The sequence below is a fragment of the Perognathus longimembris genome, chromosome 1 (assembly GCF_023159225.1).
Source record: "Perognathus longimembris pacificus isolate PPM17 chromosome 1, ASM2315922v1, whole genome shotgun sequence".
NCBI lineage: Eukaryota > Metazoa > Chordata > Mammalia > Rodentia > Heteromyidae > Perognathus > Perognathus longimembris.
Window position 1 is genome coordinate 62,009,909 of NC_063161.1, and position 27,131 is coordinate 62,037,039.

A 27,131-nucleotide genomic window follows, 5' to 3' on the forward strand; every position below is an offset into this window, starting at 1 on the left:
GGTCCTGGTAGGGTACTTCCTGGTCCTGGGAACTGAATGTGTCCTGATGTGCTATGAGAGCTCTCTGCATCTGGGTGTGGCTGTGCTTCCCCTCAGCTCTCAGTCTCTGTGCTGTCCAGCCCCTGCACTGCTGTCTGGCTCCTGTGCCAGGGGAGTTTTCTGCTCTGGATTCTGCCATGTCTCTGAGTTCCTGAAGTCCCCGGAGGCTGGGACGCTTACTTGTCTTCTTTAAGCCTTTGTTTTCTAATCTGCCCAATGAAATTTCTATGCCTAGGGAGGAATGCTGGTTAATTTACATGGAGCTTGAATCTGGTAGGGTGGGAGAAATAGGAGCTCATGCTTAACATCCTGTCCAGTTTCTTTATCCTAGCCTTTTATTACACCTGACAAACCCCATGAAATCCAATCACTTAACTTGAAATATCTACATTGTTTATATGCTTTCTTTTTTGACTTTAAAGTTTTAAATTTAAGGAAAATAAGTGCATTCTTTGCATGAAATGGAGATGGTAGAGGAAGATAGTACATTTTTTTCTCTCCGAGTTTATTTCATTCTCTAATGTCAGAAGGTAGCTTTGGTAGGTAGAAAATACGCAATGAGAATATCCTACATAAAATATGTGATCTCTTCCTGGCTGCCTAAAGGGGTTAAAAAATCCCCAATTATAAATAGAAATACAATGTTTGTAGCTGGAAGTGAACCACAGAACCAAGAAACTAGTAAATGTGTTTGCATATGGTACCCTTGAGCTGGCATAAGTCTCTAAATTTGGAGGTCATGACTTCACCCCTGTAGTGCTTACTGCTATCTTTCCAAGTCTGTGCCTTCTACCACATAAGTTTCTTGAGGGCAAGCACCATGTGTAATTTTTCTGAGTCCACTAATTTATGCAGAATTCTGGCAATGCTATCAAATTTCATTGATGGTAACTAGAAAGTTGGTGGCCTCGGGGAAAGATAAATAACTCGCCTTCTCTCCCAAGCCATGAATGTATTTTATGGGTGGCTGTGCCCCTGAACTAGTTCAGGGCTGTCATTATGGGTAGCTGGGGTAATTTTTTTTCTTAAGAGAACAGCTATTTTAAGGTCTGTTTTCAGACCTATTAGAAGATTAAAAAAATGAACTCTTCAGCAAAGCTGACACCTATGACAATGGTGCTTTCTCTGTGATTCACATCTCAAATGCTGTTGTTACTGCATAGAGACCTGAGTTACTGTATTCGTACCCATAGCTTGCAAGGGAGCACACCCAATCTGCTGTTCCTACACAGAGCTATTTACTGTTCAAATTTAAGAATATGGTTTGATATTTGTTTACAACTGAAGGTTCACAAGCAAGTGTGCATTAACTGAACATTTATATCCATCTGTTCTTTAGAGTTGTAGCCATTTGTGATGTCTATTAATAGAAAGTGAAATAAAACAGTTGCATTTAAAAAGCTACATGTGCTCTTTGCTGTTTGTTTGACTTTGGAAAGCTATTCTGATCAAATAAATTGGCAAACAGGAAGCTTACTTAAATATTTAAATCTTATTTTGGATTCCCTCTGGGAAGTCTTACAATTGGCTACAATTTCTAACCTGTTTTGTCTGCCACATATTAAGCTTGGTATGGGAAGCCTCAATTAGAATGGATAGGACCTGCCCTAGGAATATTTGAAAACGGGCCCTACCTTTTAGCAGCACAAATACTGTAAAAATGTAGACATTTTCTAAGTATCACTTGAATTAAGCTGTGACATGGACATTTTATTTACTTATTTTACTATTCTTTAAATAATTATACAGAGGAGTTTCAGTTGAACATTTCAAATTATGAGCATAGCGCATCTAGATCAGTGTCACCCTTTCTAATACTTTCTTCATCTATCTCAAATCCCCTTATCTCTTCAAGTTATCAAGTTTCATTTTCACATGTTCATTCAGTCTTATGACTGTATTCACACACCATTCCTTTCTCTGATAATCTATTTCCTTCAGATAAGAATATGGACATATTTTTGTATGGAAACTCAGAGTATAAATAGGTGGTCTTTTTTTTTTTGGCCAGTCCTGGGCTTGGACTCAGGGCCTGAGCACTGTCCCTGGCTTCTTTTTGCTCAAGGCTAGCACTCTGCCACTTGAGCCACAGTGACACTTCTGGCCATTTTCTGTATATGTGGTGCTGGGGAATTGAACCCAGGGCCTCATGTATAGGAGGCAAGCACTCTTGCCACTAGGCCGTATCCCCAGCCCCTAGATTGTCTTTTAAGGATACATGGAAGTAAAATAATTTGTTAATTTACTATTAGGGAATAGAAGGTTTTCTTCCTTGAGTATTATTTTTTGCTTTCTATTTCATAGCAGATTGACAAAATAAATTATCAAGTGTCAAGGGTGATTTTTTTTTTCTTCAACTAGAATTTACCAAAAAGTTTGCCCAATAGCATTGGACATCCAAGTTTATATGCTGTGTGCTAGTCTTTCTAAATTGAAGGCATTTCAAAAAAGCATCACCGTAGTGATTAGCATTTAAGCCCTTTCCAGGTACTGCAATGTGATTTGGCCATGTTGTTTAAATGTAAAATATTGAAGAGAAAGAATACATGCTTTTGGATGCTATTGAGAACTTTAAAATTTTTGGATGGTAGAGTGAAATTGAGTATGTAGATATAATACATCAAATACCTCCATGTAAAACATTTAATTAATTGAAAAATTGGGAAAATTTTGGCATCAGAAATGAATTTTGCCAGAGGCTTCTTTGCACTATGAACAATGTTGTACAATTTATTTAATTGTGATTTCAGGAAAATGTGTTGTTTGAAGAGAGCATTGGAGTATGATTTTCACCTAAGTTTAGAGCTTGGAGTTAGCAGTTCTGTGATCTGTAAGACAGGAATGGTAATACCAGCCCTAGTTTTTGCTGTGAGAGTTAAATGATATATTTAAAGAGGTTAGCCTGGCTTGTGGAATATGAGTGCTGGATAAACGTTGATGTTGTGGGTTGTAGTAGTAGGTTTAGACGAGTAGTGTTGAAAGCTCCTGTAGACCCGGAGCAATGTAATTTCACAGCTCCATGTATTGTTTTCCAGAGATCAGACCAAACATTCTAGAAATGTCCCTTGCATCAAAGTTCTTGTGGTTTTTGCAGGAAAAGAATTCATTCGGCAAATAAGCAAGTTGTAGATATTCTGAATATAAGGAGGTAGACTGGAAGACCCAAAGTGTGAGGAAATTAGAGTCTAGTGGAAAAGGTAAACAAATCAAAAGCAATTCTTTTGGATAGACTTCATTGACCTATGTGAGGAAAGGAGGAGTCTAGTTCTTTATATATATATATATATATATATATATATATATATATATATATATATTTTTTTTTTTTTTTGTTTTTAGTGTTTAAATAGGAGTCTAGTTCTTTAAGCATCTGAGCGGACTGAGGGGCCTGATGTACTGAAAAGTGGAATGAAAAAAGCTATGTGGATTCAACACTACTCTTGTGGTCAGTATGATTCATGTGTGAAATGTAAATGTGGAGTAAGAAGCTAACTGTGAGTAGGTAGCTGGAGGAGAGGCTAATATGACAGTTTTGATTTGGGAGTCATGAGGTTGGAGGATTCCTCAGGGTCTGCTCTCCTATCCTAGCAGAAGAGAGGGCTTCTAGGCCCAGGAACATTCTGAAGTATTTAAGCTGGAAGAGGAAGTAGGTCCAGCAAAGGAGACTGAGCAAAGACCTCCAGTGATACAGATGGAAAACCTAGAGAAAGTGGCTCTTGAAAGTTAGTGGAAGCAGAGGTAGGTAGAGATTTTAATTTTGTGTGTGTGTCCAAGTCCTGGGGCTCAGGGCCTAGGCCCTGTCCCTGAGGGTTCTTTTTTTTTTCCCCTCAAAGCTGGCTCTCTACCATTTTGGGTCACAGCTCCACTTCTGGCTTTTTTGGTAGTTAATTGAAAATAAAATCTCCTGCCTGCCTGGGTTGGCTTCAAACCATGACCATTAGATCTTAGCCTCTTGAGTAGCTAGGATTACAGGCATGAGCCATGGGTGCCTGGCTGAGGATAATTTTCATGGAAACTGCTTAAATGGGATTGAGGAGGGCTTAAGAGGTAAAGGAAATGTATGGATTAATTTAAATGGCTTTTCTATAAACTAGGCAGAAAAATAAGGTCCAAATCAGAGAATGATATAGATGTTTGACCTTTGTTTTATAATGGTTGAACTTCATCAAGACTAGATACTAATAGAAAAGTTCCAGTAGGTAAGGGGCACTGACACTGAGTGGAGACATGGATAGATGATTTTTATAAGACCACTGTTTTCCACAGAAAGAGACAGATCCAAAGTTGAAGAGGTTGAACTTAACAGTTGAAGTGCAGGAAATGAGTCAGTTTACATGGACTTGGGTGTAAAGACTTAGAGAAGGCCTATGTTAAGGGTCTCAAGAACAGAATCTAGCAAATCATTGAAATTTAACAAATTAGAGGAACACAATTCTGTAGTGTCAGGAAAAGGTAAAGAATGAGTGAGTTTCTAAAAAGAATTGGCCTGTGGAATGAAATGTAAAGATCAAGGAAAGTGACGACTTCTTTACTGTATCAATTTAATTAATCATCTTTTGAGAATAATTTTGGTAGGATAGGTGGAGTGAGGAGAGCTTAGAAGTAAACTGATAGCAAGAGAGATTCTGTGTAGGTGTAGGTGGTTGAACTGTAGTTTAGTATAACTAGGACATAGATATTAATCCCAGAGAAGTAGAGTAGACACTGTAATGGACAATACAAATTAAGTTTGGAGAGGAAAGAAATCTTGCATTGAGCTAGACGATGAAGACAGGTAGATAAAGATGCTGAAAAATTCATGCTGAAATGGAGGGAAGATGCAGGAACATACATGATATGAATTCAAAGGTGTTCAAGATTTTAAATTAAAATGCAAAGTGAGGTGAAATTATATGTGAGTAGGAATCTATTTAAGTCATGACCTTTAGGTCAAAATAACATGAATATAATACTTTAAAGGTAACGCAGATGCCCTTTTTTGTCTTAAATATGTTCTTTTTTATTTATTAGAAGTCATTTAGCTTCCTTGCCCTTTTATAAAAATCATTTACCTCCCACAGGTAAAATTTTTCTCTCTTCTTTCCTCCTTTCATTAACAAATGGATTTATACAATGGATTTATAACAATACAGAGAAAGGGCTTTGTACCAGTAGGCTTTTTAGAAAGTACTAGACTTTTAGAAGACTTTTTAGAAAAGTACTAGAAAATGGCTCTTCACTGTTTTCCTAAAACATTTATAGTAACTTGATGAATAATGAATGGGAATAATTTATGATAGCCACATGCTTCATTTGCAACAGAACACTTGTTTATGCTTCTACATCTCAGTTACATCATGGCTGTATTTCACACAGGAAGCTGTTGCTAAAAGTTTCATTCAGTGGAGTCACAGAATTCTTAGTGTTTTAAGGGCTTTGAGAGGACAGTATGTTCTAGAACTTCCTTGGCAGCCATCCATGGAGTTATTTGTTGTTTGTCTAAACTATACATTCAAAATGTCATAAAACTAGAATATAAATTATATAACCTATGAACAAGTTGAATAGCAAAGTAGAATCATTTCTACATCTCTGGTAATGAATATAATTTTTTACTTTAAATAGGTCTATGTATAACTAAGATTCAGCTAGTGGAAATATAAAAAAATTAGTTGTGTTTTGCAATTGATTTTGGAGGACAGTGCCCAGAAAGTATTTTTCAAAGACAACATAAGATTTAGAATTCAGAAAAGGCTGGATCAAAGCATTTCTAAGTGGAAACTCAAATTTCAGTCAGTATTTTAAATAGACACATCCAGACTCCCATCACAGATTGCCATTGACCATATGGTAACTGCACATATGTCTTAAAATAAAACTGCCATATGTAGATTTTCAAATACTGACCTCATTCCCAGAGAGCCATATTTATCTAGAAGAGCATCACAAATCATACCAAATAAAATTTTGATTTGTGTCATCTTGGAAGATTGGAAGAATCTGCCTAATGAAAAACAATCACAAGTTGTTAAAAACCAAAAAAATGCCAAGGAAATAGTGTTAGAGGCCTACAGACATTTGAAGGCAAGGCATCCGAAGGAAGGATTTTTAAATTACTCTTGCTCAGTTCTGTATACTGTTGGAATACCAAAGCAGTGTTAACCGTTCTCTTCAATGGTTGTCAGAATGGAGTTAGGAAAAACATTTAAAGGATGATCAATAAGAGGGCTTGGCATGTGTATCCATCCCTTTGCAGACTAGCAGCCACTGAATGCAAATATTTTCTGTTTTCTAGATGTGCTAATTACAATCCAATATTACTATTTTCTGATTTTTGTTGTACATTATCTAGAGTAGGATATGTGGAATTTGCATTTCCTTGTGGAACTCCTCCTATTTCCTGTTTTAATCATTCTCAGTTGAAATTCTGCCAATTTCTAGATCATTTACATTTGTAGGCCCAGGTCTCTGAATTAAATAAAAACACATTTGGAACAAATGTGTTTGTGTGTTCATGACACCTCTATTTCCTTACCAAGGTGAAGTGGTCCGAAATGGTATTTAGGCAAGTAGTAATAGACACTGTATTGTAAATACCCTCTGTGTGTAATATGTATATTTGTGTATATATATGCACAGTCATGTATGTGTGTGCAGGCATGAATTCATTTGATTTTAATAAAAAAGGAGATTTTAACATCAGCATTGTGGACACACAAGTCCTACTTCCCATACGTGTTTTATTGTTCTAGGATTTTATTAATCATTTCTAAAATTTCTTTGAAAGCTTCAGTTTTCTTTTGCTTGCCTTTTGGGGTAGTATTTTATTGGATTCTCCTCCCTGATGAGTTTATGTTTCAAATACAGTGCTATATCACAGGTCTGTCTTTAGATCAAATGCAGTTGTGATACTGAAAGAAATGACCCTCTTCCACCAGGAACTCTGAAATGGCACTCTCTGTAAAAGATCACTGAAATTTGTGAACTGATTTTTATAAGGCCACTTGTAATCCTGAACTTGTTTTATATAAATCATGGCCTTTCCCCAACATGTGGCACTGGATCTATGAATTCAAAGTTTGTCAAAGTTTATTTCTGAAATCATATATTTGTTTCTTAGTGAATGTATTATAAAATTATTTGCTCTAAGTTAGGTTTATTGGTAGTTTTAAAAAATACATATTTTAATATCTTTAGTTGTATAAAGGAGTTGCCATTCAAAAAAGCAGTTTATAAATACAGTACATCTTGACCAATGTTACCTTTTAATCATTCTCTCCTATTTTGGTAGTTTTAAAATATAATTTGAATCTATCTAGATTTATGTTTCTCCTCTACCTTCTATCTTAATTTGTATTTTTTTCTTAATATAATAAGGTAAGCCTTTAACAGAAAAGCTTACAAGTGTCTTCAATAACATTGGCCGACTGTATGGAAATCCAATGGCATTTTAAGTGAAAACAAATGTACTAATTCATTATAGTTAATAAACTTGATTTTCAGTGCTGATTTATTTTAATTATTGATCTTATTAGAAAGCACTTAGTTAATCAAGTGTTTCAACCATAAAATGTTTTGGAGTAAAGAAAAACAAAAGGTATTACCCTGATATCTAGCAATTTTTACCATCCTTCTGAATAAGTGAAGTTGTGTTTCTGCCAGTTAAATGAAATCTTCCTGCAGTGTAAGTTGCATTATCTGATTATTTTATTGATGATTGTTTCCTAAAAGTTTCTAAGACAAAAAACTAAAGGGTTTATTTTATATAGTTTTCTCTTTCCATCTCTCCCCACCCTCAAAATATAGATTTTGAATCACATTCTATGTAGATCACCCATTCCTTATAGTCTGCAGAGGAAAGAAGCATCCTTTACTAAAGGATAGCAAGATCAGCACCCACTCATAACTTCAGTAGAAAGAGCCTTTTCCATGATAGCCAGTATATCATGTCAGACTTCCCTCCCTCCTGAGAAGGAAGGTTTGTTTAATTTGATAAATACAGGATATTTTGCGATGGCCATGGTAAGAAAGATGGATCAGAATCCACCCTTTACCTTGTGACTCTAGAATTCTGCTACCATTCCTCTTGCTTAGTAGCCAGCTATGCTTAGTGGATCGCTCTTGTAGAGTGTCTAGTCCATTCATGGCATAAAAGACATCTCTGAATCATGGGCCTACTGTAGCTAAACAAGTAGAAGATATAGCTATTGTATTGCTCCCTTTTCAACAATGTTTACATTCTACCACAAGTGTCCCAACTTCTTACCCTTTCTATTTTAAAATTTAATGTTTTTCTAAGGGAAAAAAATGCCTGTACCAGACAATCATGCTCATATCAAAGTACATGCTCATCATGTGCTTTAGTATCTATAAACCCAATACTATACTGCTATATCTTGAAGTATGTAGCAGAACTCCTTTTAGAGAAAATCATTACTTCTTACTTTGTATTTAATGAAAAGCAATGATATATTCTAATATGAAGGAGATGATGCTGTTCTTATTCCTGCTGCTGTGATGGAACTGGTGATCCAGTGCAGGGCCTCACACAGCAAAGGCAAGCACTTGAGCACTGAGCTACACAGCAAGCCCAATACCATACTTTTGTGTTTGTTTTTCTTTCTTGTGCTGGAAATAATTAGAAGAATCAGAAATGAGAATTGAGGCAGGAAAAGAACTACTTTATAACTAAAGAATAAATTTATGACCTATGTATTTGATTGATTTTTTTTATATCTTGTGTCTGCATATTTTTTGAAAAAAATGATTTTTCTGAGGATCATGCTATCAGAAAAAATACTCTCATCTTTAAAGTGTTACTTTTTAAAGCACTTCCTATATTTACAGCAGAATGACCTGTGGAATCTGGGAGACAGTCAGAAATATTTGCATATTCTAATCTACTGCAAGATAATGGGACATTTTATTTATTCTGCTTGATTTTATTTTTTGTACCAATCCTGGGACTTGAACTCAGGGCCTGGGCACTGTCCTTCAGCTTTTTTGTCCTAGGCTAGCACTCTACCATGTTAGCTACAGCTCCACTTCTCATGGACTTTCCTGCCTGGGTTGGCTTTGAACTGTAATCATCAGATTTCAGTCTCCTGAGTAGTTAGAATTACAGGCATGAGCCACTAGCACCACACTTTATTGTAATTTTAAAATTAGTTTTACTTTGATTTTAACTTTTTGCTACCTTTATTCCTGGTATCAATCACATGTAAAACCAAATAAAAGATGATTATGATTAGGTTTTCACTTTAATTCCCAATAGTGTTTATTAAATGCCATATGCTAAAAAGGGATATGCTTGCTAATAGAATATTGTTCAAATATTTACATAAAATTCAGATGTCCATATATTTTTTTAACTGAGCAAGTAATATGTTTAGAAGCATAACTAGTTTATCTCAAAAATAGTAATCTGGGCCTGGGAATATGGCCTAGTGGTAGAGTGCTTGCCTCGTATACATAAAGCCCTGGGTTCGATTCCTCAGCACCGCTTGTATGGAAAAAGCCGGAAGTAGCGCTGTGGCTCAAGTGATAGAGTGCTAGCCCTGAGCAAAAAGAAGCCAGGGACAGTGCTCAGGCCCGGAGTTCAGTCCCCAGGACTGGCAAAAAAAAAAAAAAAAAAAAAAATATTGTAATCTAATAGAGCTAGATGTAAGACCACTCGATATCTTCGGGGTTTAAATGTGATTTAAATGAAGGCAAGGGGATAATTCTGGTTTATCAGTGGTTGTATGAATTGTTTGGTGGCATATTAGCTAGAACTGTGATTAATTACAGAGCCTCTAGTACAGGTCTGATTGATTTATCACCTTGTGGCTTATTAGTAATCTGGATAAGCATATTCTGATCACTATAAGTGAAATAAATAGTAAATAAGCCAAATCTACTAATTTTTCCCATTAATGAAGCTATTGAAAATTGTTTAAGGAATCTTAAAAGTAAAAGGCTGTTTATTAGCTTACAGAGAGGGAAAAACCTATGTGATTTTTTTGAGACAGGTTCTGAATACATAGTCCACCATGCCCAGTTTAACCTATGTGATTCATTGAAATTTCTATTTTAAAACTTAATTCATAGCCACCTTTGAAGACATTTTACCAGAGAGCTGATAATCAAATAATAACTTCAGTGTTTGATTGGGATATGTTTCACGTACATTACTGCTCTTAGCTAGCACCATGCATGTTTCTATGAAATACAATACATCACAGGTAAATTACCTTTCTCAGTGTCTCTCAGACAGGCACTCAGTAGCTGAATTCAGTTCAACCTTAGGTTTCTCTGACTGGGAGAAATCATATCTTTACAGATTGCTTATCATGTAGCCTTTAGCAAGTGGAAGTCATGCATATTCTTCCTAACATGCAATATCCATTGAAGACTTTAGTTGGATATTTTTACCTACTCAGATTTCATAAAATACTGAGAATGACAGATCATGAAAATATAGCACCAGAATATTAGCAAGTATAGAGTACCTAACTTTTCATTTACAAATTACTTTGTCCATAGACAATTAAATGTTCAAAATATAGTTATTTAAGAAACAAATTCTTCAATTTCTTCAACAAAGATTTTTTTGGGCAGTAATTTCATGTATGGGGAGTATGTGTCCCTTTTCCTTAGGAACACACCATCCCTCTTCACTATTTCCTCTACCCATGAGCTTATGAAATTTGGGATTTTCTCATTTGAGCTGATTGGAGGAGTTTTGTGACTGCCTCATTTAGTCAGATACCTTTGGCAAAAATTAATACCTTCAAATTTAGGAGCCTTGGGTAGTAACAGAACAAGATTTTTGAAAACAGTATTTCAACCGTATTAAGGCCTGTCATAATCTATCCTTAAGAAGGAGGAAAAAAACTTGACTTCGACAACTCGCAAGAATAATGACTAGATTTACACAATCCTTGTAAACACAAACCCTAATATACCATGATCAGCTCAGAAGCACACATCTATAGACAACCCATCACAGCATCTTGGCAAATCGACCATCTTGGTGGCTTTCAGAATGTATTGGCATAAGGCAGGAAAGGCCATGAGACTCTGCAATTAACCACTAAAAAGCTGAAAGTGGAGCTGTGGCTCAAGTAGTAGAGCTGTAGCTTTGAGCACAAAAGCTCAGGAACAGCACGCAGACCCTGAGTTCAAGCCTCAGTACTGGAGCACCCGCACAGACAGACATTCAGACAGACAGACAGACAGACACACACACACACACACACACACACACACACACACACACACACACACACACAGTGATACTGATAAAGTAAGGGGAAAAAAACCTGTTCTTCATGCTTGAACAACCTCCTCAGTATTATAGAACTTGACCTTTTGTTTTTATTGGTTGGAGGTATCAGCATAGAATGAATCTTTAGGTGTTACACATGTGCTGGTCAGTATTACACATATAAATGCTTGTTTCTTTTTTTTTTCTTTTTCTTATTTATAGTCAAAGTGATATGTACAGAGAGATTACAATTTCATACGTTAGGCATGGGATACATTATTCCTCTCTCCCCTTTTCCCTCTTCCCCCATGAGTTGTTCAGTTGGTTTACACCAAACAGTTTTGCAAGTGTTGCTTTTGTAGTTGTTTGTCTTTTTATCCTGTGTATCTTGATTTTGGTATTCCCTTTCACTTTTCTAGTTTTAATACCAGTATATACAGTTTCCAGTGTACTCAGATAAGATACAGTGATAGTGAAGGTACAAACACAGGAAGGGGATAAAAAAGGTACATCACTAATGGAATTATACTGGAAGAATTACAGCTATTGCAATGTGATATTAAGTTACTTGTTTCTCTTCCAATGTAGTTTATGCACGTGTCAGTGATAGAAAAAAAATCCGAGTATAGAACTTTAAAGACTGCATTAAAGTATGCTCTTTGGGAACTTCTGTGGTAAGTGAATGAGTATTCAGATACTTCTGATGAGTTTCTGTAAGTTAACTGGAATGTAGAGCATATTTACACATTTGCAACAAAATAAATTACAAAATACATTCTAAAAATGGAGGAGACACTGTAAGAAAACTTAATTGCTTAAATATGAATAAGGGCTTCTACTTTATGAAGCAACTTGTCAGGATCCTGTGAACATGTTTATCTTGATTTCTCACATGTGAAGGTTGAGTAGAAGGAATTTCTCTAGCCTGTTTGATAACAGGTAGACTTATACTTCAATGATTCTTACTGTGATATTTAGTAATGAATTGGAAGGCTATTTCTATAATTGGATTGAGAGCTCCTGCAAACATTAAATTGCTGATATGCATACATACAGCAATGTGAAAAATATCCAAATTGGAATCAATTACAAGACTTTTTCCATTGAATTATCACCTCATGAAAAACCATACTTTTGGTACAGTGTTCATGTACCTTAACTGTATTCGAATATTTGTACAATGTTAATATTTTTAATAAAATTTAACATGTTCAAAAAAAAAAAAGAATGTACTGGCATAAATGCCAGACTGTGAAGAAATGACCGAACCACATGGGGTTGAATTTATCAATAGCAGCAGTCCATTCTTCCAAACAGCACGTGTGCCAAGCACCAGTTTTTAATCACATAAACCATTATCTGCTGCATATTGAAGTGGAAAACAGCATGGGTGTGTTCAGGATCTTAGTCATGGTTTATAATTAATTACAACATTGTTTAGCAACTTGGAGTGCACTCAGATTCCTTCATCTATGAGTTTTTCACCACCAGATTTGCCCTGGTATGTCTTCCTCCCTCGGTTACTTCCTTATATTCATTGAGCCAATATTTACTGAATGCCTTCTATTTGCATGATCCCAGATTGAATAAAATGAAGGAGAAAAAAAGGACAAAACCTGAATCAGCCACCCAACAAAACTCAATACAAAGGAGAGATCAGGTACATAGCCAACAAAACAAACTAGTTAGGAGTGAGCATACAGGAAATCTCCAGCCATCCCAAACCAGAAGAATAGAATCCCAGGTAGAAGGAACTTGACAAGAGACAGAGTTGTAAAACATGTTACTTCTTTGGGAAAAACACATCATCCAGTGATAAATAAAACATTGCTTTCTTCAGGGATATTGTGTGAAATAAATCTTAAAAGCTAGGCTGGGGCATCAGGATGTGTCCCTCATGAAACAGACTCATCAAGGTCTGATCAAAGGTTTTGAGCAGAAAAGAGAAGTAGCAGAGATAGGTGTTCATAATGGGGTGGCAGCAAGGTGGAGAGATACAGAGCAATGATTAGAGATGTAGAGACCATGTATGATGCTTTTTATTGAATACATTGTATATCAGGACCATCATAATCTCTAACTCTTATAACGGGTAGCTTCAGTACTATAAATCCTCTTTAGTGAAATGGAGGTGGAAGTATAAATGGGTCAGAGTGAGCATTGTCTGTATGGACACTTCCTTCCTCACCTGTATACTGTTTACTGCAGAAATAGATAAGCTCCCAGCCTCAGCAGCAGAGATCTGAGAGGCTGAGAGAGTGCAGGTACGGAGTAAGAGAAATCTTTCTGACATTTTGTGGAAGAAATTAGACACACACATTAGTTCTAATTAAAAATTCATGATTTATTAGATACAAAGAAGAAGGAAAAGAGAAGGAATAATCAAAAGCCACAATTGAATTACTTTGCAATTTGATAATGCAGGGTAAGAACAAGTCTAAGGTGAGAGTGATAGTGTTCATTTTGTGTATATTTGACCCGTGGCCCTTGCAAGTCCCCCCTGGGACCTAATGCCATGCTTTATACACACAACTCTGAGAGTACTGAAGCCATGGCAATACAGCTTGTTTTATTCTCCTCACTTTCAATATTACAAGCTCCTCAAGGCTAGGGCCACTTTTTGTTTCTGCAAAGTTGACTCAAGGAGTCAAATTTTGATGTAAGCTTTCCAGGTATAGCATATAGGACAGGGAATACTCAGAGATGCTGGAAAAAATGACAGAAAAGAATGGAAATCCAAGGAATGTGTTACAAATAAAATGAACGAAGTATGGCATACCCAGGGGTGTATCCCTTTGAACAAGTAACTTACTGTTTAACAAAATGAATTCAAGAAGCTGAAATGTGTTTTGTCAGAGGGAAGTAAGGCTTAAGGTCAGGGGGACAGACGACTGGAGAGAGGAAGGGTGGGTGACTATAGTCTTAATATTCAATATACATATGTGAATATGGAACTAGATAATGAAGTGGTGAATAGGGTTGGAAGAGTTGGGTGAGAACAATGGAAGGAGTGACACTGATCAAAATGCATTGTACTCATAAACTTACATATGGGTTGGGAGCCCTTTGTACAACTACTTAATGATAATAAAAATTAAAACATTTTAAAAAGGCAAATTGAGGGGCTGGGAATTGGGCTTAGTGGTAGAGTGCTTGTGTAGCATGTGTGAATCCATGGGTTCGATTCCTCAGCACCACATATACAGAAAAAGCTGGAAGTGGTGCTGTGGCTCAAGTGGTAGAGTGCTAGCCTTGAGCAAAAAGAAGCCAGGGACAGTGTCCAGGCCCTGAGTTCAATCCCCAAGACGGGCTTAAAAAAAAAAAAGTGGGGCAAATTAAAAAAAAAAGAATGGAATAGAATTGGAAGCCAATTAGAGATGAGTGGAAGAAAGACTTCTCTGGCAATGAGGCAGGTCTCACAACTCACTGAATTTCTTCCAAAGTCAGTATGGACCATTTTTCTAATTGTGTTTAACAAATGCTCTACTCAGTGGATATAAGAATAGAGAAAAGTGGTGAATTTCACTGCATATTTTGAAATCAGTCATTCTAGAGTTGAAGCTGGTGAGGTTGGTGCAGATGTGGCCAAGAGAAAGAAAAGTTGAACAATTGAAATCTTGATGAGCACAGTCTGTTTTATCTCCATATCCCGGATGTGCTTTCGTTTTGTGGGCCATTTACTTACACTAGTCACATTGGGTTATTTTATGTTGAGAGAAGTCAGCTTATTTGGGTTTATGGGTTTATTATGGTTTATTTGGGTTATGACCTGTGGAGAACAAGATGTTAGGTCAACCTCCAATTCTATTCACATAGTAGTTAGTGATCTGGGGAGAATCCTTTGCAATATCCATATGGCTTTTCCTCATTTTTAAGACAGGAAAAGCAGTACAAGTGCAGTCTTACATGCTAAGACTTTGGATCACTTAAATTAAAAAAGGTTCAGAGGGCATGAAGAGCTATCGGGATGTTAGATAATATACTCATTGAGATTTGAATAGATGCTTAATATTCAGCCCTACGTGAGTATTAAGCTTCAAGGTAAATTTAAAATATGCTTAGTAACTATCAGATAGCAGGATTCTAATCTTTTTTTGGCTACTAAACCTGAATGGAGGCAAAAGGAAACACTATCATGTGCCTACTGATCCTTCTTTAAAATTATATTAATATGTTTATTTGTTCATATTAAAATAGACTATACAGAAGTTCACTATGCCACCCTCTTCTATTTGGATCCCTGCAAAATACAGTCACAAAGCACTTTATCTATCAAAATTTATTTATTGTTATTTTAATGGTGATGTACAGAGGTACATAAGTCAGTTAAAGATACATTTCTTTTTGAACAATGTCACCCCTTCCCTTACTCTCCCAGATTTTTTTCTCTCATCCCCACCCACAAGTTGCATAGCTCATTTTTGATACAGTGTCTAGTGAGTATCACTGCTGCATCATTCTTTTTTTTTCTTCTTTATTGTCAAAGTGAAGTAAAGAGGGATTACAGTTTCATATGTAAGGCAGTGAGTACATTTCTTTTTTTTTTTTTTTTGGCCAGTCCTGGGCCTTGGACTCAGGGCCTGAGCACTGTCCCTGGCTTCTTCCCGCTCAAGGCTAGCACTCTGACACTTGAGCCACAGCGCCACTTCTGGCCATTTTCTGTATATGTGGTGCTGGGGAATCGAACCTAGGGCCTCGTGTATCCGAGGCAGGCACTCTTGCCACTAGGCTATATTCCCAGCCCGTGAGTACATTTCTTGTTCAACTTGTAACTTCCTCCCTCATTCCTGCCTCCTCCCCTCCTTTCCCCCCACCCCCATGAGTTGTATAGTTGGTTTAGGGATATGTATATATACCACATTTTCTTGATCCATTCATCCACTGAGGTATATCTGGGTTGATTCCATATCTTGGCTATGGTAAACAATGCTACAATGAATATGGTTGTGACGGTAGCTTTAGTGTGGGCATTGTTTGTGGTCTATTGGATAACTGTCCAGGAGTGTGATTGCTGGGTCATAGGAAAGTTTTATGTTTAGTCTTTTGAGGAGCTTCCATACTGCTTACCACCATAGTGATTAAACAAGTTTACTTTCTTATCAACAGTGTATTAAGAACTCCCCTACAGCATGTTTTGAGAACTTATGTTTTTAATCTTTGTATAGCCTATTGATGGTTTGATGTCACTGTGGCCTTGCCATATGTGTGAAGGTCTACAGGATGTGAGAATGGCCTCTGTTGGCTGTCCCCCAAAGGGACCATGATGTTGAGGAAACCTTGCTGAGCTTGATTGCAATTCAGTGTAAAGGCTCTAAATTGGAGTGTGGGGAGCGTAATGTTTGAAGCTGAGCAGTGATTACAGGTTCCCAGGAAAACACTTTGGTTTTTCCGCAGGGGGAATACATCCTTCTAATGAAGATATCTAGACTTATAAGGAATCTAGACTTATAAGAATTTACTGTGCAGATTGTCTAAAGTGGGGAATACTTCAGTTTTCATCTTCTAATTCATTAATCATAAAATGTCCTTATTTTCTTTTTTATATATATATATAGAGAGAGTGAGTGTCTGTGTGCATGCATATGTTTGCACACTTACTTGTGGAGATGAGGTTTCCCTAACTTTTCCCCTAGTTGACCTCAAACCATGATCCTCCCAACTTCTGCCTCCAGAATAGATGAGATTATAGGCTTAGGCTGTCACATGTTTGTTGTTGTTCTTTGTTTTAGATTACTGTTGAGATTATTGCTATAAAATTTCCTCTGTTGTACTTTTACCTCCATTTCACAAATTTTTACATGCAGTATTTCCATTTATCCTCATATTCTTTCTAATTTCCATTATTTCTTAGATCCTTAGAAATGTTTTATTTTATTCCAATCTAGGCATTTTGGAGTTACCTTTTAGTTGTTGGTTACAGTATAAATGTCATTGTTTCTTTTTGAGTCATGTACTTACTGGTAATGTAGCCCAGGTTGGTGGTCCTTTTGCCTTAGCCTCTTGGGTGCAGGCAGTGGTTAGTGGTAGTGACCAAGCCCAGCAAGGGAAAATATTCTCTGTATGATATTAATTCTTTTAAACTAGAATAGTTTTAGAGCTTTGAATATATTCTAGCGTTGGTTAATATTCCAAGACGTTAATTGTACTTTTTTTTTTTTTTTTTGGCCAGTCCTGGGCCTTGGACTCAGGGCCCGAGCACTGTCCCTGGCTTCTTCCCGCTCAAGGCTAGCACTCTGCCACTTGAGCCACAGCGCAGCTTCTGGCCGTTTTTTGTATATGTGGTGCTGGGGAATCGAACCCAGGGCCTCGTGTATCCGAGGCAGGCACTCTTGCCACTAGGCCATATCCCCAGCCCCTAATTGTACATTTTTAAAGAATGTAGATCCCACTCTTGTCTGGTGCACTGCTGTTTAGAGGTCAATTACCAGGCCAGAGTTGTTGATACTGTCAGTTTCTGGCCTATTTGTGCTATCAACAACTGATAGGGTAATGAAGCAACAGGGTATAATTGTGGGTCTTTCTGTTTCCCTTGGGAATTTTGTCTGGTTTTGTTTCAAGTATTTTGAAGCTCTTTTTATACATAAACATTTAGGATTGGTATGTTCTCTTGATGAATTGATTATCACCACAAATTGTGTTATTCCATTTTTTCAAGCCTGACAATTTTTCTCTGTATGTTGGATGTTACACATTTTATGTTATTGTTGAGCTTTGTCTTGGGATGCATCTCAGTCACTTGGAAACAGTTGAATCTTGCTTTCTAGTTGTTTTCAATGCTCCCTGCACAGTGTTTAATCTAGAACAAAATCTGCACAATTGCTAAGGTGAATCCCTTTCTTTATGCTCCCAACCTTTTCACTTTGGTGGTCCTATAGGCACTGTCTTGGCCCTGAGTAAACTCCTGCATCTGGTTTCCCTAGTTCTGCTCTGTAGTTCTTTCCACTGGTTGGTTAAACTCCTCTCATAGTAGATCCCACTGAGTAAACTCCCGCATCTGGTGTCCCTAGTTCTGCTCTGTAGTTCTTTCCACTGGTTGGTTAAACTCCTCTCATAGTAGTGCTCCACTGAGTAGTGCTCAAGTTTTATACTCAAAGGGATCTCTATAGAGTCCCAGTTTTTCTGAATCTCGATTTTCCTTACTCCTCTTGTGTCCAATCTTAGCTGTACCTTTCCAACTCAAGACCACTACATCAGGTCAGTCTATTCTCTTCTTTGTGCTGTGGCCTAGAATTTTTTTTTTTTAAACTAAATGTGCTTCTTGGGGGGAACGTGGGAGAAAATGAGGGAGAGAGTAATAACCCTGTTCAAAAAGAAATGTACTCATTACCTTACTTATGTAACTGTAACCCCTCTGTACATCACCTTTACAATACAAAATTTTAAGTGTGTTTCTTATATTTAGGGAGGTCACTTTTTATGCTTCTTATCCAGCCTCATGAGAAGTGTTGTTTCACACAATTTTGCCTGTTTTTTGGAGTGGGGGAGGGGAAGGTGCTGGTACTGGGGTTTTAACTCGGGCCTTGAGCTCTCCTTTCTCTTTTTTGCTCAAGGCTGCCCCTCTACCACCTGGAGCCACATCTCCATTTCTGGCTTTTTGCCAGTAAATTGGACATGAGTGTCTCACAATCTTTCCTACTTGGGCAGGCTTTGAATCACAATCCTTATATCTCAGCCTCTTGAGTGCATAAGCACTAGAGCCCGGCTTCTAGTGCATTTTAAATTGTACTCAAAGAGGCTTCTGGAAGCCAGCTAACATCAGCCTTGGAGGAAAGCCTGAACGCTAAGTAGGACTGTCACATCTCCCCCGCCCTCGAACTCCCGCCTGCCCAACTCTGGGAAAATGATTAAACAACCAAGTAGCACAGGGTGTTGAGAATGAAGTGATTGGCTCCACACTGTTGTCTTGACTCCAGTGCTTTACTAGGTGACATTTGGAATGTTTAATTTCTAATTTAGCTTGGTTGGCTAGAAAATTTCATTTTTATTGTGTGGAAAAAATTCTCATGTTTCTTACTATGTGTCTACTCTTTTTATTTCTTGTGCCAGTCCTGGGGCTTGAACCCAGGGCTTAGGTGCTGTCCCTGAGCTTTTTGTTTCAAGGCTCGTGCTCTACTACTCTACCCCTTGAGCTGTACTTTTGCTTCTGGCTTTTCTGATGGTTAGTTAATTGGAGATATATCTCACAGACTTTCCTGCCCAAGCAGGCTTTGAGCTACAATTCTCAGATTCCAGCCTCCTGAGTAGCTAGGATTACAGGTGGGAGCTGCCAGAGCCCGGCTTCTGCATCATTTTGTATGAGTAGATTACCAAGCATCATATTCTTCCATAACTTGAAGATTCTGGACTTGAAGCTTAATGGCCAAAAAAGTACAATCTTCCCATCCTCAGCTTCCCAAATAGCAAGGATTGCAGGCATGAGCCACTGGTGCCTAGCTTATTCTGGCTACTTTTAAGGGCATTAGATTTTATTTGAGCCAAGACTTCGACATATTTTGATGGAAAAGATCACAGTAATACAGAAAACAATTTTATTTTTATAGAAGCTTTGCCTAAGACATAAGGTGATAAGTATGTCTTAATTTCATTGCATTCAGAGAACAGATAAGACAAGCTTAGAAATAACGGATACATTCCATTTTATTAGATAAACTATAAAGTTAGTTCTGCTTTCAACAATATAAAAATATAGGCATGTGATAATAATATATAATGCTATCCAAAATGTATCCCAGTGACATATGCCATTTTCAGTTTGTTATAAAGTAGATGTTTACAAGTTGGTGCTGGTAACTTTCCTAATGTATTGTGAGCATCTTTGGCAATGAAGGGGAAAAAATCTCCCATGTTTCAAAGACACAAATGTCTTGAAGAAAATTTAAGGTGAAGCTTTCATATATAAAATTTGTTTTAAATTACAATAGCAAAATAAACTAAGTAGAGCTTAACATTTAAAAATTTTCCTTATAAACAAATATTTAAACAGTTAATACATCTGAGTTTTCCCTTGTTCTTCTTAGCTTCTGTGATATAAAGATTATTAATGGTTTTTTATTTTTTAAGTCAACATTCCTGTTTTATAAATTACTATTATAAATTAGTCCAAACCAAAAGAAAAAAAAATCCTGGTTTTTCAAAAAGTTATAAAATTTATATGCAATCACTCTTCATAATGAAGCAAGTCAAATTTTGAACATAATTTTATCTTTTTTTTTGCTCTCCCCAAACCCTAAAATCTTATCTTTTAATCATCTCATGAAACAGTTTAATAGTGAAAGTGGTTGCATCTCTCTAAAGATAATAATAGAATTTTTTTTTTTCCAGCACTGAGCCCTGTCCCTGGCTTCTTTTTGCTCAAGGCTAGCACTCTGCCACTTGAGCCACCGCACCACTTCTGGCCATTTTCTGTATATGTGGTGCTGGGGAATTGAACAAGGGCTTCATGTATACAAGGCAAGCACTCTTGCCACTAGGCCATATTCCCAGCCCTTCCCAGCCCCTATAATAGAATTCTTGCAAAACAAAATGGCTAGTTTCTCACCTATAGATGTTATTATTTGTTGGTTTAGTTATCATTTAAAAATATTTCCCATGGTACACAAGGTAAAATATTTTCTATCTTCTCTGTCTGTTTGTCTGTCTGTCTAAAACTAAACTGTGTGTGTGTACATGTGTACATGCATACCAGGCTTTGAATTCAGCTTTGTGCTCTTGCAAGATTTCTTGCTTATAGCTAGTACCCTACTACTTGAGTTCTGCCTCCAGTCCAACATGTTGCTAGTTAGCTGGAGTTGGAATCTTGAGCATTTTTCTGCCCAGGATGCCTATGAACTATGATCCTCTAAATCCCAGCCTCTTGAGTACCTTTTATTACAAGGTTAAGCCATCAACTCTCAGCAGTATTTTCATTTGAAAGTTCTGGTTCCTGGGAGCAGGCAGATGTTTGCATGATTCTGCATGCATTCCTTCTGGTGTCATTTATTAAGAAGTACCTGGATTCTCACATGAGCAACTAATTCTGTTACAGTTAAACATTGTTACAGGAAAGCTGTCAGCTTATCCCTGTTTCATAAAACCTTTCTGATTATTTGGCTTTATTATAGCTTATACAAATCTAAGGCAATTTAATACTTACAGTACTCTCAGCCTTTTTTCTAAGTCTGTTGTCATTTTACTTAGCTTTGAATAGCCATCAGTGATTCTCTAATTTAACTTGCGATCTATCTTGCCATTTGGAGATGAAAATGTTTGCAATAAGTCAGGCTTTGTGATTGTAATCACACCCCTGGAAAGACAATATTCTCAGTTTTATAATGTTTAGTTCTAATGAATTCTCAGGCTTGATATCCAATAGTACCATTTATCACTGAGACAGCAGTCTATTCCATTGTGTTTTTGTAAACCATAATATTAGATTTGTAAAAAGATTTCTGAAATAGTGAAACTTTTTTGAATTATAATTTTCTTGACTTAGTTTAGGGTTGAGAAGCAATATGTTGCCTCCAGGAAAAAAATGCATTTAATCAGTTGGCTTTGTGTTGATCACAAGACATCTTTCCTAATAACAGAGATACCTTAGATTTTAGGAGTGGACCACAGTTCCACAAACACCAGATAAAATATTGTTAGGTCTAAGCTGGCAGTGTATGTGGAACCTTCTAAGAATACAAGGAACACTTAGGTAACTGTGCCTCTGCAGTGGGCAGTAGCTAGATTAGTCATCTTATTGGAAGTGTTGGTGATACAGACCCACAGCACTCTAGAACTGCTGCAGAGTGTAACTCCAGAAGTGCTCCAGATCCACACCTCTCCAAAACTGCTTCAAGTCCATATACTCCAGCATGAAACCAGCTAGACCAGTGTTCCAGAACAGTTCCAGAACACTGCTTCAGAATGGATCCAGACCCACAGAATTTCAGAACTGATCCAGTCTTGACATAATGACCAGGAGATCTGTGCCATTTTGAAAACCCATGTATACTTTAAAATGACCACTGAATGCTTCTTAAGGAAGTATTCAAAATCTAAACATGTACATATGTGTATGTAGACACAAAATAGGCATTCATTTGTTTCTTTTATTACCTCATTTTAGTAACTTTTATAAATAATTAGCAGCGTGATTATAACCACACCTAATATTGAGCTCAGATTCTTTAATTTTAGTTGAATAGAATGGAACGAATTTTGTTTCCTGTTTGTTTGTAATACGTGGTATTCTTCTGGTTGATTGAAGCAATTTTGCCAATGGCTTTCTAAGTGGACCCACATAGATACACTTGAAATAATATTTAATTGCAAACACAGAGGAAGAAAAAAGGAATAATTAATAATTGAAGCTAGATTTAAGGCAGAACAATTTTTGACAGTTTCAGCTATGTAGTTTTCCTTATTCCTATAAACTTTTAACTTGAATTCTCTCACTTTGCTATTACAGTGTTTTAACCAAAACTGGTCTGCTTTAGGAATAATACAATTGCATCTAGGTTTTAGTAAAAGTATATTGTTCTATTTTTAAATGCCTAGTAATGTTGATTTTACAGATTTGGGGAAATTTATCCTAATGGGAACAATTCCTATGAAAGCTAAAAGTAATAGATGTGTCATTTTTTTCTTTCTTTCTTTAAAAAAAGCTGGACCTGTGATCTGCAGAATGCTGAGCTATCCCCCAACTCGCCGAGCTTTAATTGTGGGTTGTGGCCTACAAATGTTCCAACAGCTCTCAGGCATTAACACCATCATGTATGTATTTCTTTCTGGCTTTTTACTGAAAAGATTTTAAAAGGATTATTTTACACGGAAAAAGCAATAGTGATTTAGTTATTATTGAGTGAATAGGAGTCTCCTTTGGTGATATGCCTTAGGATATTTAAAATCCTATTGTTTGTAACTTAGAAAGAGGTAATCTATTGCATTGGTTATATAGTTGGATTTGTTTCAAATAATTTTTCTTATTCCATCCAGTACTTCTGTATATTATGAACGAATATGTAATTTTTATAAACCATTTCTCAGTAGTGGTTTGAAGGAAGTCATCTTGCATTGTCAGAAATTATGGGTGATTGAATGGAAGGGATAGAGAAGACAAAAATAGTCTGGTACTTCCTACTTTCCAGAGTAATTGTGAAAGTATTCTCTGTGATGAGGGTATAGTGAATAATTATGTTTTGTTCATTCAGTATTAAAGCCTGTTTTGTACCAGATACACTATTACTAGGATAGAATGTAGCCTTGGTCCTTGGTCTTAACAATATATATATAGGTCCTGGGAGGAAACACGTTATATAAACTCGGTTAAATATAGAACTTAAAATTGGGAGAGCATTCTACAGGACTTCTGTATCTCTACAGAGTAGATTTAAGATCCTAGATAAAAGAAGGCAGGGTAGAGAAGGCCATTCATTTGTGTGTGTGTGTGTGTGTGTGTGTGTGTGTGTGTGTGTGTGTGTGTGAGTGTGTGTGATTCTTTCATTTTTTTGTCTCTTCAAGTTATTGACTTTTTTCCTTTGCATCTGTAACCAGAAGAGAGTTGCTAGATTTCATGGTAGCATTTTTTTCTTCATTTATACTTTTTTAACTTAAAATTTTACTTTATTATCTTTTGTTACACAAATGGTTTCTACTCACATAACTATGAGTACAGTACATCTTGATCAGTGTCATCCTTTCCATAGTTCTCCCTTATCTCTCCCAGTCCCTCGTTAGTTTTCTGAGAAGCCATTCATTGGATGAAACGCAAAGCCTACCTGTTGGTTAAAATTTCTCATCAGTAAAATAGAAATTATATAAAATTAAATATTTCCTGGCAAGCCATTTGTATTTGCAACTTTGATACTTTCCTTTAAAAACAACTCTATATCGTTAAATAGTGATCATTTAAGAAGAATCAATTGGTGAAAATATTTATTACAAAATAAAGGTTAGAAACCAATGTCCCATTAGATTATGTCAAGATTTGCTAAGGCTATAACAGGAATGTCAGACTATAATTTCCTAGACTGTATTTTTTTTAATGTTTTCTTCCCCCTTCTTCTGTTACTACTTTCATTTTTTCCTTGCCTTTCTCAATTCTGTGAAGTCCCAACTTTTGGCATAATGCCAGGTATGTTTGTTTGTTTTCTCTGTGTGACACATTCTGCCCTGTTCTGAGATGTCATACCCTCCCTCACGGTAGTGACACTATAGAAATATAACAGAGCCAGCAATGACCTTTCAAATGATTCCATGCAGTAATAACACAGTATCAGTATTCTAGCTGACCACCCTGATGTGTGTTCTGTTTCTGTAAATACTTCGAAATAATTGTTCTATGTTTTTTTATTTGAGTATAGACACTCGAAGCATTTCCAAGTGGAAGTACTTAAAACTTACAAGCATTTAAACTTCCAAGCATAGAAAGGGGCCAAGGATGTGGTCAAGTTGTAGAGCTTCTGCCCAGTTAGCTTGAAGTCTTTAGTTCAAAACCAGGACTGCCCCTCAAAAGCCTAGGAATGAAGAATTTTTATATGACTCATAATCCTCTTAAACAGGGATCACAAACACAGCCAACTCTGAAGTATATGGTGGATGCTATTAGGTTCCTAGTTAAAATTATTACCATAGCCAATTTGTGATATCCAGTATAAATTATAAGAGCTTTTTCACTATTTAGTGATGAATACTCACTAAATACTAGTACTTAAAAGAATCTTTAAATCCACAAGCTTTTCACAGAGATCAAGTGATTTACGAATCCTAATATTCCTTAAGATTTGTGGAGCCAGTAATAAGCCTTGTTCATCATGAGCTACATGTGTTATATGTAATATTGTGATGGACTTTTTGCTTGCTACTGAGTTTTAATGATGTAAAATAGAATGATAAAATAAATGATGGTTCAACATGCATTGGGTATGGGATGCCAAATACCAAGTCAGTCACCTGAAGATGTTTGATGTGATATTAGTGTCCAGAAGTTAGGGAGTTAGATATGCAAACAGTATAACTGGGTCAAAAAACTGTTGGTGATTCAAAGTACATAATTTCAGACAGAATATAAAACTTCAGTGTCATCATGAGAGATTGTAGTACTGTTTATGATCAGGACAGGAAATGACTGGTATGGTACTGTCATATGGTAGGTGTCTTCTCCCTCTTGCTCTAGTCTGCATGTGTGTATCATGCTCATTTCATTTGTGCTTAGGATTTAGTATACACCTTCAGAAATTTTACTTTTAGTTTAAACTAGTCTCTGTATTAGACCTTAAAGTTTGTGGATTATAGTTGGAAATATTACTGTTTTTCTTAATTTTAAGAGTATTGCTTGGTTATGATTCTATTTTTATGCTTATTTCATCATTATAACAGCATAAAATGTTAATCTCTCTAGCCTTTTCCCTTTTAATCTGAAATGAAGTATGTAGTCCTCTTCATTATTCTAACTTAACCCCAATAAATTGAAATAAGCAAATTTCACACTAAAGTCTTTGTACCTCAGATAATTTTAAAATAATTATATTAATATATCTTATTTAAGATATGTTCATGTTTGTTTTTTTGTTTTTGTTTTTTTGGCCAGTCCTGGGCCTTGGACTCAGGGCCTGAGCACTGTCCCTGGCTTCTTCCTGCTCAAGGCTAGCACTCTGCCACTTGAGCCACAGCGCCGCTTCTGGCCGTTTTCTGTATATGTGGTGGTGGGGAATCGAACCTAGGGCCTCGTGTATCCGAGGCAGGCACTCTTGCCACTAGGCTATATCCCCAGCCCTAAGATATGTTCATGTTAAAATAATACTTTAATTGTATTTCTCACCAAGAAAAGTTCATAGAATGATTATATGGAAAATATTAGATGGGTTACTCATAGTTATGTAATCTTACTATAACTTATCCTTATACCCTATTTAATATCCTATCTAAATCAAGGAACTAGGTACTCATTTTGAAATAAGTTTCCTGTTTCTGCACTCAAGTGTTTTGACTGCATGTTACTTTAAATATGTTCTGTTTGAATAACTTAATTCTTGATATCTCAACCCAGACTTTTCTCATCTACTTTTTGAACAGAGGATTTCTAAGTTCTGGCAATAATGACATACAATGCCAGGAATAGTGGTTTGTACCTATAATCTCATTTACTTGGGAGGTTGAGGCAGGTAGAGACTTGCCCAAGCAGAAATTTGTGGCAAGATCCTATCTCAGAAAATAAAATCCCAAGGGTTTAAGAGTCATAATTCAAGTGATGATGTACAATGGTTGCTTAGTGTACACAAGATCATGGGCTTGGTCCTTTGCACTGAATCCAAAACATACTTCAGATGCTACATTTAACTTTGAAGAGAACCAGTTTTCTAATATCCCTGTGATTACTTAATAACTTCAAGTATGCAGCTGAATAGATTAAGAGATTATTCTCTTCTGGTCACAGAGAAGTAGACCAGATGAAGTACCTTGCCAAACCAGTAACTATGTCACATGTGTCAGTGTAAGGGAAAGAAATGCTGAGATGATGCTTAATGTAATGTAAACTCCCAAGGAACTCTTACTGTGGTCTTTTCTGAAATCTAGATGAATAGTAGTAATTTTCCATATAAGAAAATTTATCTATGATTGCAGTAAATGGATGTTTGCTACATGGTCTTTAGCATAACCAGTATGCATATGTTCATGTGTATATGTTGTATATGTGTGTGTGTGTGTGTGTGAGAGAGAGAGAGGGGGAGAGAGAGAAAGAGAAAGAAACAAAACAAGAGATAGAAAACAGGTAGATGGAAAGAGAGATGATATATCCAGTCCTCTGTGGATTTATTAGCACCTTTGTATTTTGGTTGGTACGCATGTGTGATACTGGAGTTTGAACTAGGATATTACACTTGTTATGCAGATGCTTCAT

The 27,131-nt window shown here is 36.5% G+C and overlaps 1 protein-coding gene across 2 annotated transcripts in view; it reads left to right on the forward strand.

The window, feature by feature from the left end:
- Slc2a13 (solute carrier family 2 member 13) overlaps positions 1–27,131 on the forward strand; it is a 336,909-nt gene that overhangs the window by 134,077 nt on the left and 175,701 nt on the right. For both annotated transcript variants that reach the window (XM_048366441.1, XM_048366433.1), the window contains exon 4: positions 22,897–23,005. In XM_048366441.1, the coding sequence (XP_048222398.1) occupies positions 22,897–23,005 (109 nt within the window). The remainder of the gene's footprint in view (positions 1–22,896; positions 23,006–27,131) is intronic.